The 15748-nt window shown below is 46.8% G+C and overlaps 1 protein-coding gene across 1 annotated transcript; it reads left to right on the top strand.

The window, feature by feature from the left end:
* Positions 1 to 8074: 8074 nt before the first annotated feature.
* Positions 8075 to 9491, top strand: mid1ip1 (MID1 interacting protein 1). Its single transcript, XM_033033105.1, has one exon. The coding sequence runs from the start codon at positions 8454 to 8456 to the stop codon at positions 8916 to 8918; it is 465 nt and encodes a 154-aa protein (XP_032888996.1). The 5' UTR covers positions 8075 to 8453; the 3' UTR covers positions 8919 to 9491.
* Positions 9492 to 15748: the final 6257 nt, after the last annotated feature.

Here is a 15748-nt window from a genome sequence, read left to right as displayed (position 1 = left end):
TCTCGTCTCCCTGTCTCGTCTCCCCCCTCCTCCTCTTCCCCCTCCCCCTCACGATCTCCCTCTCCACCCCTCCCCCTCCCTCTCCACCTCCTTTCCCCCCCTCTCCCTCCCCCCGTCTCCCTCTCTCTCTTTCTCTGCCCCACTCTCTCTGCCCCTCGAGATAGGGCGGGGATGGGGTAAAAGGAGCCAATGAATAATATTAATGTAATATCAAGGGGGGTGGTTAGTGTGTGTGTGTGACGCCGCAGCCCCCCCCCCCCCCCCTGCAACTGCGCGTTGAGGGGACGGGACCCAACGGGTCCCCCTTGGTCTCGTGTACATTAAAGTCACCCATGATAACCGCTGTACTGCTACACGCATCCCTAATTTCCTGCTTGATGCTATCCCCAACCTCCCTATCGCTGTTAGGTGGTCTGTATACCACTCCAACAAGCGTTTTCTGCCGTTGGCTATTTCGCAGTTCTACCCATACCGATTGTACAGCATCAAGCTAATGTCTCTCCTTGCTATTGCATTAATCTCCTCTTTAACCAGCAACTCTACCGCTGTGCCACCCCTATCTTTAATTGTTCAAATTTATGATTTAAATATGTCAGTTATGTCCACTTATATGGTTAGAATAACTTCTCTGAAGCGAGGTTCAGAGAGGCCCGAGAGGTCCCGAGTGCTGCCGAGGCCCGCTGCCCGTTCGCAGTCAGCCCCGTCTGCGCTGCCCACTCGCCGAGCTCAAGTCCGCATTCTTCCTCTCTCTCCCTCCCCCCCTCGCCCCCCGCCTCTCCCCCCTCCTCCCCCCCTCCCCCCATCTCCCTCCTCTCCCCCATTCCCCCCTCCTCTCCCCCCTCCCCCTCTCCCTCTCCCCTTACCCCTCCCCCCCCTCTTCCACCCTCTCTCCCCCTCCCCCTCTCTCCCTACTCCCCTCCCCCCTCCTCTCCCCCTCCCCTCAACCTCCTGCCCCCTCCCCCTCTCTCCCCTCACCACGTCCCTCCCCCTCTCTCCCCCTCTCTCCCCCATCCCCCCCTCTCCCCTCTCCCCAGCAAAATTAATTTGTTTTGTTTTAAGCTCTTATTCAGCTCTTGCACTGATTTGCCCTTCAGTCCCATTAAAGCGTCATTTTTGTCTGTTAGCCATTCCCTATTAATAGCTACAGCTGGCATAAGCACTTTGATCCCAAAATAAACAGCAGCAAATAAGAACTGTGCAGGCAAGTAAAATCAGAAAATGATGGTATGGTCAGCAGGTCAGCAGGTCAGGTAGTGTCTGTGAAAAGAGAAAGGGATGTTAGGAGCAAAGAGGTCCTTCTGCAGTTGTACAGGGCCATAGTGAGACCACATCTGGAGTATTGTGTGCAGTCTTGGTCCCCTAATGCGAGGAAGAACATTCTTGCTATTGAGGAAGTGCAGCGTAGGTTTACAAGGTTAATTCCCGGTATGGTGGGACTGTCATATGCTGAGAGAATGGAGCGGCTGGGCTTGTATACTCTGGAATTTAGAAGGATGAGAGGAAATCTGATTGAAACATAATTATAAAGGGTTTGGACACGCTAGAGGCAGAAAACATGTTCCCAATGTTGGAGGAGTCCAGAACCAGGGGCCACAGTTTAAGAATAAGGGGTAAGCCATTTAGAACGGAGATGAGGAAACAGTTTATCACACAGAGAGTTGTGAGTCTGTGGAATTCTCTGCCTCGGAGGGCGGTGGAGGCCGGTTCTCTGGATACTTTCAAAAGAGAGCTAGATAGGGCTCTTAAAGATAGCGGATTCGGGGGATATGGGGAGAAGGCAGGAACGGGGTACTGATTTGAGATGATCAGCCATGATCACATTGAATGGCTGTGCTGGCTCGAAGGGCCGAATGGCCTACTCCTGTACCTATTGTCTATTGTTAATTTAGAGAAACAAATGTTTCTATTTCCATTTCTCTTGCCTGCTTCAACCCACAACCCTGCCCTAGCACTGAACTATTGTGGACTTTGTAAAAGGTTGCACAACATACTATGGCTTGCACTATTATAGCATGGTTTATCTCGTATAACTGCTAACTCACAGTATATTTATTTCTTGTGTTGATGTGTTTAATATGCCTGTAAAGCTGCAGCAAGTAAGATTGTCATTGTTCTGATCCTGGTGCATATGACAATTAACCACTCTTGGCTTGACTAACAAGCTGAGTGTTTCTGTTTCAGATTGCCAACATTTGTAGTTCTTTGATTATCAACCGGAACTTCTGAAGGATGAGTTTACGATTGAACAATGAATTTCAGAGCAGTTCAAATACACTTAAATAATAGCAGATTTAAAAAAAAACACTTTAAAGAATTAGAAATCAAAAAACCATGAAGACAAGGTAAAAAAAAAGTACAAACACTTACTTTAATGAGTTCCAATGATGATCCCCACACGAGCCAGCATTGGCATTCATCTGCTGTGCTTAATGAATCCATTTCAGCTGCTGTGTTTAGTGCATTTATGCTCTCCTACTGGGATTTTGCAACGAACCAATAGCAAAGCAAGAAGTCAGCTACATCGGCATATGACCTCCACTTCATCTACAACTGCTGCTTTTCAATCCATCGCGTACGTGGGAGGCCTGAAGAGTGAGCAGAAAACAACTAGTGATTCTCCACGGAAACATAAGCTATATCTGAGTACAATTCAGCCCGTCGACTATTAATTGCATCGCAGTCCAATATTCAGTGTTTGTCTTAATATTTAATAATTAGATACTGATGGCAACCATAAATAACGGATTAAATTAATAAATTTGTAAACTTTATTCTTTTACTCCCCTTTGTGCTTGCTCATGGAAGCATTTAATATAGTGTAGCATGATTTAGCTTACATATGAGGGATGAGTAGTGGATGAGATGCAAGAAGGGCACGCATGCATAAAGCAGTTTTTATAGCTCAGCTTTTTCAGCTAAGGAAGAGGGATCAAGAAATAATTATCATTTTAAGTTGGTTCTTAAAATTCCACATTCGTCCTTCTACAGTCAACACTATCTTGTGAACTTACGAATGTGCTATCACTGCAGGGACATTTTAAATATATTCTTTGTGTTTGCTTTGCCCATTCCATTAGTAAATGAACAGTAACATGAACAGCAGTCTTCAACATTTCCTCGTAAATTATTTATGTGTTCCCTGCTCAGCAATTAACTTTTCAGTTATCCCAATCAGTCCCGAGACTGACTCAAACCTGGAAACACTGTGTAAGAGAGACCATTTTATTTTGAACAAAGGATTTAAAAGTTACTGAGAAAACAAAAGACTGAGCAAGAGAGCGGAAGATAAAAAATATGACCTAATTGAAACTTACAGAATAGTGAAAGGCTCCACCATTCAATATGAACATGGCTGATCATCCAAAATCAGTACCCCGTTCCGGCTTTTTCCCCATATCCCTTGATTCCCTTAGCCCTAAGAGCTAAATCTAACTTTCTCTTGAACACATCCAGTGAATTGGCCTCCACTGCCTTCTGTGGCAGAGAATTCTACAGATTCCCAACTATCTGGGTGAAATTTTTTTTCCTCATCTCAGTCCTAAATGGTCTACCCCTTATTCTTAACCTGGACCCCTGGTTTTGGACTCCCCCAACATCGGGAACATTTTTCCTGCATCAACCCTGTCCAATCCTCTAAGAATTGTATATGTTTCTATAAGATACCCTCTCATCCTTCTAAATTCCAGAGAATGGCAAGCACAGTCAACCCATTCTTTCATCATATGTCAGTCCCGCCATCCCGGGAATTAACCTGGTGAACCCATGCTGCACTCCCTCAATAACAATAATGTCCTTCCTCAAATTAGGAGACCAGAATTGCACACAATAGAAGAAGAAAGGAAAAGGCGGAGACAGTGGGCTGAGGGAGCCCTGGGAAGCGGAGGAGAAAGCAGGGACTACCTGAAATTGGAGGTCAATGTTCATACCGCTGGGGTGTAAACTGCCCAAGCGAAATATGAGCTGCTGCTCCTCCAATTTATGGTGGGCCTCACTCTGGCCATGGAGGAGGCCCAGGACAGAAAGGTTGGATTTGGATTGGGAGGGGGAGTTGAAGTGCTGAGCCACCGGGACATCAGGTTGGTTATTGCGAACCGAGCGGAGGTGTTGGGCGAATCGATCGTCAAGCCTACACTTGGTCTCACCGATGTAGGGCAGCTGACACCTAGAGCAGCGGATGCAATAGATGAGGTTGGAGGAGGTGCAGGTGAACCTCTGCCGCACCTGGAAAGACTGCTTGGGTCCTTGAATGGAGTCAAGGGGGGAGGTAAAGCGACAAGTGTAGCATTTCCTGCAGTTTCAAGGGAAAGTGCCAGGAGAGGGGGTGGTTTGGGTGGGAAGGGACGAATTGACTAGGGAGTTACGGAGCGAGCGGTCTCTGCAGAAAGTCGACAGGGGAGGAGATGGGAAGATGTGGCCAGTGGGGGGATCCTGTTGGTAGACAAAGCTGGAGAAAATCAGCGGTTGAAGCAGCATCTATGGAGCGAAGGAATAGGCGACTTTTCGGGTCGAGACCCTTCTTCAGACCGATGTCGGGAGGGGTGGGGGGTGGGAAAAAGAAAGGAAGATGCGGAGACAGTAGGTTGTGGGAGAGCTGGGAATGGGAGGGGAAGGAGGGAGAAAGCAAGGACTACCTGAAATTGGAGAAACCAATGTTCATAGCGCTGGCGTGTAAACTACCCAAGCAAAATATGAGGTGCTGTTCCTCCAATTTGCAGTGGGCCTCACTCTGGCCATGGAGGAGGCCCAGGACTGAAAGGTTGGATTCGGAATGGGAGGTGGAGTTCAAGTGTTGAGCCACCGGGAGATCAGGTTGGTTATTACGAACTGAGTGGCGTTGTGCAAAGCGATCGCCAAGCCTACGCTTGGACTCACCAAGGTTGATCATACGCTGAATAACCCAACCAGATTATTTTTGTTTTGTTTTGAAGTGGAAAGAGATAATAAAAATTGAATTCATTGCAACATGTAAAAATAGATGAGATACTGTATTGTAATTTTGCTGCATGTCATTGTGGTATATATCATGTCTTGATTGGTTAATGTTTAGTTTGCGACTTTATTTGAAGCAGAAATAATATGTGAATGTACACAAAAATGCTGGAGAAACTCAGCGGGTGCAGCAGCATCTATGGAGCGAAGGAAATAGGTGACGTTTCGGGCCGAAACCCTTCTTCAGACTGATGTCGGGAGGGGTGGGGGGGTGGGAAAAAGAAAGGAAGATGCGGAGACATGAATGCTTCATTGACCATAATTCCGACTGGTAACTACACACTTCGGCCGAGCACATTATCGCACGAGTCATGCAAGCCGTCTTAAATGACCCCCTAAAATGACCACCCTTTTCCATGAGGTCCAGTGCACCCTATCGGTCAAGTTGAATTACGCTGCTGTTTTAACTCACGTGTCCATAACCTGAGTTTCTATGTTGTTTGTGAGGATGTGCCATCTCTACTGGGTGGCAACGCATGTCAAGACATGGGACTTGTCTCTTTCAGCCCTTCTGTTTGTCATCTGACTACAGCCTGTGGTTTTAGCCAACAAATCCTGACAGAATACAAAATTTTGTTTGACGACAACCTGGGCAGGTTGCCTGTTAGGTACATAATTACCATTGACCCTGAGGCAATTCCAGTTGTTCGTCCAGCTCATAAGATTCCCCATGCCATGCGGGACCGTGTTCAAAGTGAACTCAACAGAATCGTGTCTCTAGGTGTGATTGCTCCCATCGCTGACCCCTCGGACTGGGTTTCCACCATGATCATGGCAACGAAGAAGAATAAAGATGAACTACGGATTATATCAATCCGAAGGTTTAAACACAGCCATTAAACAACCTCACTATCCCATGCACCTGGTGGATGAGATTGCAGCGCAGATGGCTGAGGCCACTGTATTCACAGTACTAGATGCCAAGAGTTCATTCTGGCAGATTTCGCTGGAACACAACTCCTCCAAGTTAACCACTTTCAGCACACCATTTGGCCGTTACAGATTTCTTCGTATGCCCTTTGGCATAAGCTCTGCTAGTGAAGTATTTCAACAAGCTATGGAGCAGTTGTTCACAGGTAGCCCATGCTCCATTGTAGTGGATCACATCCTGGTTGCGGGACGAACTGTCGAAGAAGACGATGCTAATCTGACGAAGGACCTGGATCATGCCAAGGCCATCAACCTCAAGCTAAACCCTCAAAAAAGCAAATTCAGGGTAAGTGAGGTGAAATACATAGGCCATGTGTTTACTAAAGACGGCCTAAAAACTGATCCGGCGAAAATCAGTGTTATCAATGAGCTCCCAGCACCCACAGACATGCTCGGTCTGTAGAGATTCCTTGGCATGGTTAAATACTTGAGCAAATTTATTCCAGACTTCTGTGAAATATCAGCCCCGTTGCGCCAGCTTACTCACAAAGAAACTGCTTGGATCTGGCACGAGCAACAGCAGAGGGCGTTCGACACTCTTAAGCAGCAGATGTCTTGTGCTCCTACTCTCGCTTACTTTGATCCTAAACGACCGGTCACACTGACTTGTGACGCTTCACAACACGGACTGGGCGCAGCATATCTTCAAAATGACAGTACCGGAAATAAGCCTGTTGCCTATGCCTCGCACACTATGACTGACACAGAACAACGATATGCCCAAATTGAGAAAGAGCTGTTGGCGGTTGTTTTCGCCTGCAAGAAATTTAACGACTTTATCTTCAGACAAATGGTCATGATTCAAACTGACCACCAACCTCTGATCAGCATCTTTAACAAACCGATTCATGCCTCTCCAGGGCGCCTACAGCGGATGCTGCTGCAGCTTCAAAAATATGACATTGTTCTGATCTACAAACGTGGTAAGGAAATGCAACTGGCTAACACTCTCTCGCATGCACCCCGGAAGACCTGCGAGGGTCCGCCCTCGCCGGATGATGACTTTGTTGTAATGACTATGTCTTTTATTCCCTCGTTCTGCATGGAGGACTTGGTTGCCCACACTGCTGCTGACAGTACTTTAGTCGCTTGCCTACGTCATTAAGTGTGGCTGATCAGACAAACACTACAACGTTCCGCTGCCAGTTTAGCCTTTCTTTGCCGTCCGTGATGAGCTAGTGTTGCAGGATGGCATTATTGTAAAAGGACGCAAGGCTGTGGTCCCTGCTTCACTGCACAGCAAGTGTTTTAACGCTGTCCACGCAGGGCACCCAGGCGCTGAAGCTTCCGTCCTACGGGCGAGAAACATGTTTTACTGGCCTGGCATGGCCGAATACATCACTGAGAATGTGGTGTCCTGTGCAGTGTGCAACAGTTTGGCACCTCATCAACAAAAGCAACCACTTCATTCACATCCGGCTCCTGCACTCCCATGGTCTACATTGGCAACTGACATATTTGAGTTGCATGGCAAGCAGTACTTGGTACTTGTCGATTCGTATTCAGGATGGTTTGACCTTGATTTTCTTAGCAGCCCCACTCCTCGCGGGGTCGTTTTTCAGTACACGGAGCTCTGTGCATACTGTTATCACAGCTTTTGTGTTTAGTCAATGGAAAAGCAATAGGGAACAAGATGCTAATTTCAAAGTATGAAAATGGCCATAACTTTTTTAATACTGAAGATATGAAAGTGAATTAGGTGTCAAATTAAACTTCTTTTTATGCTTTATCTGATGGGGATAAATTGCAGACTTGATTTTTTTAATCTCAAATTTTTTTTAACATTGCTAATTACAGGCCTGATATTTTAAGGCCTGACAATCTCAATAAAATTAAATGTGTAAAAATCCATACAAAATTCTCAAATATAACATTGGATTCTTTCTTTTTATAAAAACCCTAAAAATTGCGTACGAACAAAACGCTTCACAGATTATAATTAGATAGATTATTTCGTTATAAATCCCGTCTGTTGACTGGGTCTCATTCATAACCTGTTCTCGTCCGTCAGACCAGAGGCCGCCAGCTCCGTCTCCCAGCGACGCGGGTGACCGTCTCCCATTGGTTGCTTTGCAGGCCAGGGCTTATTACCATATTGACCTCACAAAGAAGGCGGCAAGCGATTGGCCGGGACCGTGAGGAGTGATGCTGATACGGTGACGGAGGCCGGCAGATGTGTTGCTAGGAGACAGGGCGTTTCCCGGAGCGCGAGGTAGAAGCAGCCTGCGGCCGGGGCCGGGCAGTCACTCCATGTAAACCGGAGCATGAAAGCAGTTGCACTAGCACAAGCTAGAAGGGAGGCGCTTATTACATTGGCTGAGTGCCCCCGGCGTCCAAATCATCTTACCACAGGTTCCATCTTGCTTTTTGCAAAATCTGCTAAGTAACACCTTTATAAATCCGCCGAGGAAGTGCATTGGTTGCAGTGCAAAAAGAGCAGCTCAAGAGGAAGGCACTGCTGGAGGAAGTTGTGCATCTAAAGAGTTTGAAGGATTTCACACACGAAGGGCGAAAGCAAACGGCACTGAGGAAAAATGATGCAAATTATGGATACCTACAACCAGAAGCATTCCTTATTCAACGCCATGAACAAATTTATAGCTGCGGTCAATAACATGGACCAGACGGTCATGGTGCCGAGTCTTTTGCGGGATGTCCCTCTTGAAGACGAGAACAAGAGCGAAGTTAATGGCGTTTCAAGTACCGGAGCGTCCAACTATTACTCTGATAAGTGGGACATGTACAACTACTTCGTCTTGCTGAAATCCATCAAGAACGACATAGAGTGGGGTGTGGTGCAACTGGACGATAGGAAAAAGGATAAAGCCGCCACCATAGACATCAGAGTGGAAGAGGTCGAAGGAGAAGAGGACTTGCAGAAACAATTCCATTATCATCTAAATGGATTATACACCGTCTTGTCAAAACTGACTAGAAAAGCTAACACCTTAACTAACCGCTACAAACAAGAAATCGGCTTCGGTAGCTGGGGACATTGAGCACAGATCAAGTTACAAGGACTAACCCTCTTTAATGAAGTTAAGCCAAGCCTAACTGAAGTTGCAAGGTTGTTTTCTGCTCTGTGGTAGAAACTGATAGAGGCAACGATTTAACTTGATCATTTAATATGTCCTTTTTTCTGTTTTATTTTCCCGTCGTATTTCTGGGAGAAGGGAAGGCTTTGTTGGACGTGCTTAATAAATATTTCATTCATGAAATGGAAAACGTGGCTGTGGGCGGCTGTGCCGGTGGAGATTACATTTTACTTTGCACTACTTTGTACTATATGTGTGATGTATAAAATTGTAACGTCTTGTGTACCGTTTACTCGTTTTACAAACGCTCACGGTAGACGTGTGTCTTTCCTAACAAAATGAGGCTGTTAGATAAAGCCAATGACATGAAAGCTATATAGTTCTGTGGGTAACTTACTGTATGGAAACAACTGAAAAATTCTGATAAAAGAATAATATGACGAGGTTTCCTGTGTCAACCACGTATTTTGCGTATTTAAACCATACTTTTGTACAACCGGATTAAAACAATGTTTAAAAATAAAAAAATAAAACATAGCTTGCAGTAATTTTCAAATTCTTGAGCTCTGGTGAGATACATTTTAGGTTTGGGGTTGAGGCTAACTTTTTGTCTGAACATTAGTGTTTAATGCGGTTAAGGGCGAGTCTTTTTTATTAATTCGCCGCCCATGCCCCGTTGCAACACAATGAACCAGCTTTGGGTGGGTTATCTCTGAATGCGCATGCTTGCATTTGCCAGTTCTCCCGCATTCCTTTCCATCTCTTAAAAAATGTATTATACAGCCGCGAGAAATCCTTTACCGGCACCGCCATTGTTTGCTTCTAATTCAAACGAAGGATCTGTGAACCACCCTCCGTCCCTGCCACGGCATATAGTTGTCTTCTTGTATTGGCCTGCCTCGGAGTACTCAGAGCAGATATTTTTAGCATTGTTATTCTTTATTACAAAATCGTACCGAATTAGAAAAGGGTGGATGTGACTTTATTAAAATGAAATTCACGGGTGTGTGAGAAGGTCGTGTGTAATCGGATCATGCAACTCGCCCACAGGGTGAGTCAGGCAAAAAATTACAAGAAAGAATGGCAATGGAAAAACAAATAATGATACTGGAATGAAACGTCTAATTGAAATAAATATTTAATCATAAATAAATGATAAATCAATAATTTGAGCTGAGCTATGTCGATATGATTTTAAAACGAGTGAACTCTATAACAAGCAATCTTCAAAGAGGATGACATACCGGAACATTACCAGTCCCATTGCCCGAGGGGTGGATTAAGCAAACGTGGTAGACATTGAGCTGGAAATAGAGCTGCGATTTCCATGCTTCAGTTTACTTTTTTTTTTTAATTTGAGGGTTTGTTTTTACGTTACACCGGTAAATAATTAAGAGCAGGAGATTTCCGCAGATTGCTTCCTTTTCCAGATTGCGTGGCCATTCTCCTTTGATGCACCTCCCTCTTCTCCATTAGAGCTGTCCATCCCCCACCGTTCGGCTTCGTGGCGTGGAATCCCTCCTCAGCGCCAACCTCAACTGTAATTACTCCTGATATATTAACTCCCAAGATTTGTGATTGTAACCAGATTGTTGTCTTTTTGCTGTGGGAAACAATGTACATTTTAGACCGCAGAACTTTAGTAATTATAATTAAAGCAAGCTGTTAAACCGATGTGCTACGTATTAGATGAATTCTGAAGAAAACATAGGGGCAACAACAGGGGACACACCCTAGCAAAATTGATGAAGATAAATTACTATCTTCCCTGTGTTTCCTAGTTATTAGTTTTCTAGCAACTATTGGCTTATTTCATGATTAGCTTTTGGTAACGTGTCCTGGATTATTTTCATATGTTAAAATCACAATTTAAAGCGTTATTGAAGATTAATTAATCCTTTCAGGTCTATAGTTCTATTTCTCGATGAGACTCTTTCAAGTCTATAGTGCCACTTCAATATAAAGATTTAAATTATTTCTTTAAAAAATTGTTAATAACAATAGGTGCAGGAGTAGGTCATTCTGGCCCTTCAAGCCAGCACTGCCATTCAGTGTGATCATGGCTGATCATCCACAATCAGTACCCTGTCCTGCCTTCTCCCCATATCCCCTGACTCTGCTATCTTCAAGAGCCCTATCTAGCTCTTAAATTTCTTGTGGTCTTGGATGGAGCTGTTCCCTAACCAAGCTGTGATGCATCCTGATAAAATGCTTTCTATGGTGCATCTGGAGAAGTTGGTGAATGTTGTAGGGGACATGCCGAACTTCCTAAGCCTTCTAAGGAAATAGAGGCTTGGTGTGCCTTCTTGGTTGTTGCTTCAATATGGGTGGTCCTGGAGAAGTTGTTGGTGATATTGACTCCTAGGAATTTGAAGTTTTCAACCATTGCTACTTCGGCACCGTGAATGCGAAATTGGGGTATGTGTACAGCTTTGTTTCCTGAAGTCGATCACTATTTCCTTTGTCTTGCTGATATTGAGAGAGAGAGAGGTTTTCTCGACACGAGGACACGAGATTCTCAATCTCCTTTCTATACTCCATATCATCATTATTTGATATCCGGCCCACAATGGTGGTGTTGTCTGCGAACTTGAAAATTGAATTAGATATGTACATGGCTACACTGTCGTGAGTGTACACGGAGTAAAGGAGGGGCCTGAGAACGCATCCTTGCAGAGCCCCCCGTGTTGAGGATTATCATAGAGGATGATATGTCCCCTACCCTACCTGATGATCTCACAAACCATCTCAACTCCACCTTGTCTACCTCAACACTCTGGCCCCCCTCAAAACAAAAATCGTAACTTTTAACACCTCTTCACCCTGGTACACACCTGCACTTCGTAAGTTGAAACAGACTGGCCGCCAACTTGAACGACTCACAAAGAAATCATCTCTCACAGTCCACCATGAAGCCTACAAACTCCACCTCGCTGCCTACAAAGACGCCCTCATTGCTGCCAAGTCTGCCTACCTCTCCACCATCTTCACCGACCCCTGCCAAAACCCTAGAACCCTCTTCTCCACAGTGGGCAACCTCCTCAAGCCTCGGACCAACACTCTCCCTACCTCTACTCCGGATCTCTGCAACTAATTTCTCCACTTTTTCGCTGATAAAATTAACATCATTTATCAATCTTTATCCCCTGTATCTGACCCCCCCAGCATCTACTCCAGCACCTGCCAAGGCCCCTCCTCTCCCCATCTCTACTGACCTCCCGACCCCTCCTCCACACTGCCTCCTCTCCCAGTTTGACCCAGTCACCCCTCCTGAAATCTCCAAATTCATCAGCTCTTCCAAACCCACTACCTGCTCCCTTGACCCCTTCCCCACTCCCCTGCTGAAGTCCTGCCTCCCCGTCCTCTGCCCCTACCTCACTAACCTCTTCAACTCCTCACTGTCCCAAGGAACTGTCCCCTCCGCCTTCAAAACTGCTGCTGTCACCCCAATTTTAAAGAAACCTGGTCTGGATCCCTCCTCTCTCAACAACTACCGCCCAATCTCAAACCTCCCCTTTCTTTCTAAAACCCTGGAGCGTATCGTCACCTCACAACTTCAATCCCATCTCCATGCCAATAACCTATTCGAACCCCTCCAATCTGGTTTTCGCCCCCTCCACAGCACAGAAACCGCTCTCCTCAAAGTCCTCAATGACCTCCTCACCTCTGCTGACACCGGTTCCCTCAACATCCTCATCCTCCTCGACCTGAGTGCAGCCTTCGATACCGTGAGCCATAACATTCTGCTCACCAGACTCAAAGACCTCGGTATCGAAGGTACTGCACTCAGCTGGCTCCATTCCTACCTTTCCAACAGATCCCACTTCATCTCTCTCCATAACCACACCTCTGCTACAGCCACAGTCACTCAAGGCGTTCCCCAAGGCTCCGTACTCGGCCCCCTCCTCTTCATCATCTACATCCTCTCCCTTGGTCAGATACTCCGCCACTTCAACCTGGACTTCCACTGTTACGCCGATGACACCCAGATCTACCTCAGCACCAAATCCCCCCACAACACCCCCCTCTCCCATATCAACTCCTGTTTGTCAGCTATAAAAACCTGGATGCAACATAACTTCCTCAAACTCAACAGCGATAAAACAGAATTCCTCCTCATAGACTCCAAATCCACACTCAGCAAAATCAATAATCCCACTCTCACCATCGACGGCACCATTGTCTCCCCATCTCCCCAGGCCCGCAACCTTGGCGTGATCTTTGATTCCACCCTCTCCCTTGAGCCTCACATCCGCCATGTCATTAAAACCTCCTTCTTTCACCTCCGCAACATCGCCAAAATCAGACCCTCTCTCACACCCCCCGCTGCTGAAAGACTCATCCATGCCTTCATCTCCTCCCGAATGGACTACTGCAACTCACTTCTCCTTGGCATCAGCTCCAGCTACATCAACCGACTCCAACTGGTCCAGAACGCAGCCGCCCGACTCATCATCCACACCAAATCCTGGCACCACATCACTCCAGTCCTCAAACAACTTCACTGGCTTCCCATCTCCCACCGGATCACTTACAAAATCCTGGTCCTCACCTACAAAGCCCTCCACCATCTGGCCCCCCCATATCTCACTGACCTCCTCTCCCCCTACCAACCCTCACGGTCCCTCAGATCCACATCAGCCGGTCTCCTCTCCATCCACAAATCCAACCTCCGCAGTTTTGGGGACAGAGCCTTCTCCAGGGCAGCTCCCAGGCTCTGGAACTCCCTCCCCCAACTGATCCGCAATTCTGAGTCCCTCACCATCTTCCAGTCCCGCCTCAAGACCCATCTCTTCACCTCTGCCTATCCTTACTTAGCCCCACGTCCCCCTCCCTTTTCATCTGTGCTTGAATTGTTGCTCATTTTTTGGTTTGTTTTGTTTTTTGCCTTGACTTGTAAAGCGACTTTGAGTCCCTGAAAAGTGCTATATAAATTCAATTTATTATTATTATTATTACCCTCACTGATTGGGGTCTATTGGTCAGGATGTCGAGGATCCAGTTGCAAAGAATACTGCTGATGACACCAAGTCCAGCGAGTTTGGTGATAAGCTTGGAAGGTATAATGGTATTAAAGGCAGAGCTGTCGTCTATAAATAGGAATCTAACGTAGGTTTCTCTCTTATCCGTGGACCTGTTGTGGCAATAGGCGAACTGCAGTGGGCCAAGTCTGCTGGGTAGACTGGATTTAATGCGTTCCACAACTAGCCTGTCAAAACATTTCATGATGGTAAATGTCAAGGCAATTGTATTGTAGTTGTTTAATAAATGAGGTCTTGCTTTCCTTCGGCACTAGGATGATTGTGGTCTTGAAGCAGGTGGCTACCTCAGAACGGAGTAGGGAGAGATTAAAGATGTCCACGAATACTCACGCTAGATGGTCCGTGCAGCTACTACGGACACGGCCAGGAACTGCATTTGGGCCCATTGTTTCTCGTGGGTTTACCCTCAGAAAGGCTGATCTAACCTCTGCGAAGGGCGGTGAAGGACGCAAAAAGGAGGTACAGGAACAGGATGGAGTCGCAGATGGAGCAGCGGGACACCAGACGCCTTTGGCAGGAGCTACGGACTATAACTAACTACCAGAACAGCCCACCCCCCCCCCCCTCCCCTCAACTGGGAGTGCCGGTACCTCCCTAGCTGATGACCTGAACTCTTTTTACGCACAATTCGAGACGGGCATCATCACCCCTAGCTCGCCGGCTAACAACAACACCGCCAGTGTGCTGGCTAGCGAGGCTGGAGGGAGGTCCACCGCTGGGGATGTGCACACATTCGTGAGGAGGGCTCTGACGCGTGTGAACACGAGGAAAGCTGTAGGCCCAGATGGTATATCTGGGCGAGTACTAAAGTCTTGTGCTACTCAGCTTGCTCCAGTGCTCACCACAAGATTCAACCTCTCCCAGGCCAAGTCCATGGTCTCTGCCTGCTTCAAAAGATCCACCATTGTACCAGTGCTAAAGAATGCCTCTCCAGCTCTCCGGTGGCCCTCACCTCGGTAGTCATGAAATACTTTGAGAGGCTGATCAAGAACCACATCTGCGCCTTCCTCCCTCGCACCATGGACCCGCTGCAATTCTCATACCGTCCGATGATGCGGTTTCCCAGGTTCTGCACATCGCTCTCTCACCTTGACAGCCAGAAGGGATGCTATGTGAGGATGCTGTTCATTAATTTCAGTTCAGCTTTCAATACCATAGTCCCCACCAGACTTGCTGTGAAGCTGCTGGAACTGGGGCTGAACACTCCCCTGTGTGCCTGGGTCCTGGACTTTCTCACAGCCCGGCTGCAGGTGGTCAAGATGGGGAGACATACTTCGAACCCCCTCACCCTGAACACAGGATCCCCCCAGGGTTACGTCCTTAGCCCCCTACTGTACTCCCTGTACACACATGACTGTGTGGCCAGGTTCAGCTCCAACTCCATCATCAAGTTTGCTGATGACATTGTGGTGGTGGTCCTGATCTCTGATAACGATGAGAAGGCCTACCAGGAGAAGGTGGCTGATCTGGCGCTCTGGTGTCAGGTCAACAGTCTTCTCTTGAATGTCACAAAAACTATGGAGTTGATTGTGGACTTTAGAAGGGCTCGACATCCGAGGACTTACACACCACTGGAGATAAATGGGACTACTGTGGATAGGGTGAGCAGCTTTAAATACCTGGGAGTCCACATCACAGAGGATCCGACATGGACAACACATACTGCCGCACTGGTGAGTAAGGCAAGGCAGCGCCTTTACCACCTTGGGCAGCTGAGGAAATTCAGAGTCTCTCTGAGGATCCTTCAGTGCT

This window comes from Amblyraja radiata, chromosome 14 (genome assembly GCF_010909765.2).
Source record: "Amblyraja radiata isolate CabotCenter1 chromosome 14, sAmbRad1.1.pri, whole genome shotgun sequence".
Classification (NCBI taxonomy): domain Eukaryota; kingdom Metazoa; phylum Chordata; class Chondrichthyes; order Rajiformes; family Rajidae; genus Amblyraja; species Amblyraja radiata.
The sequence above is the reverse complement of the archived record's forward strand: the minus strand, read 5'-3'. Positions and strand labels throughout refer to the sequence as shown.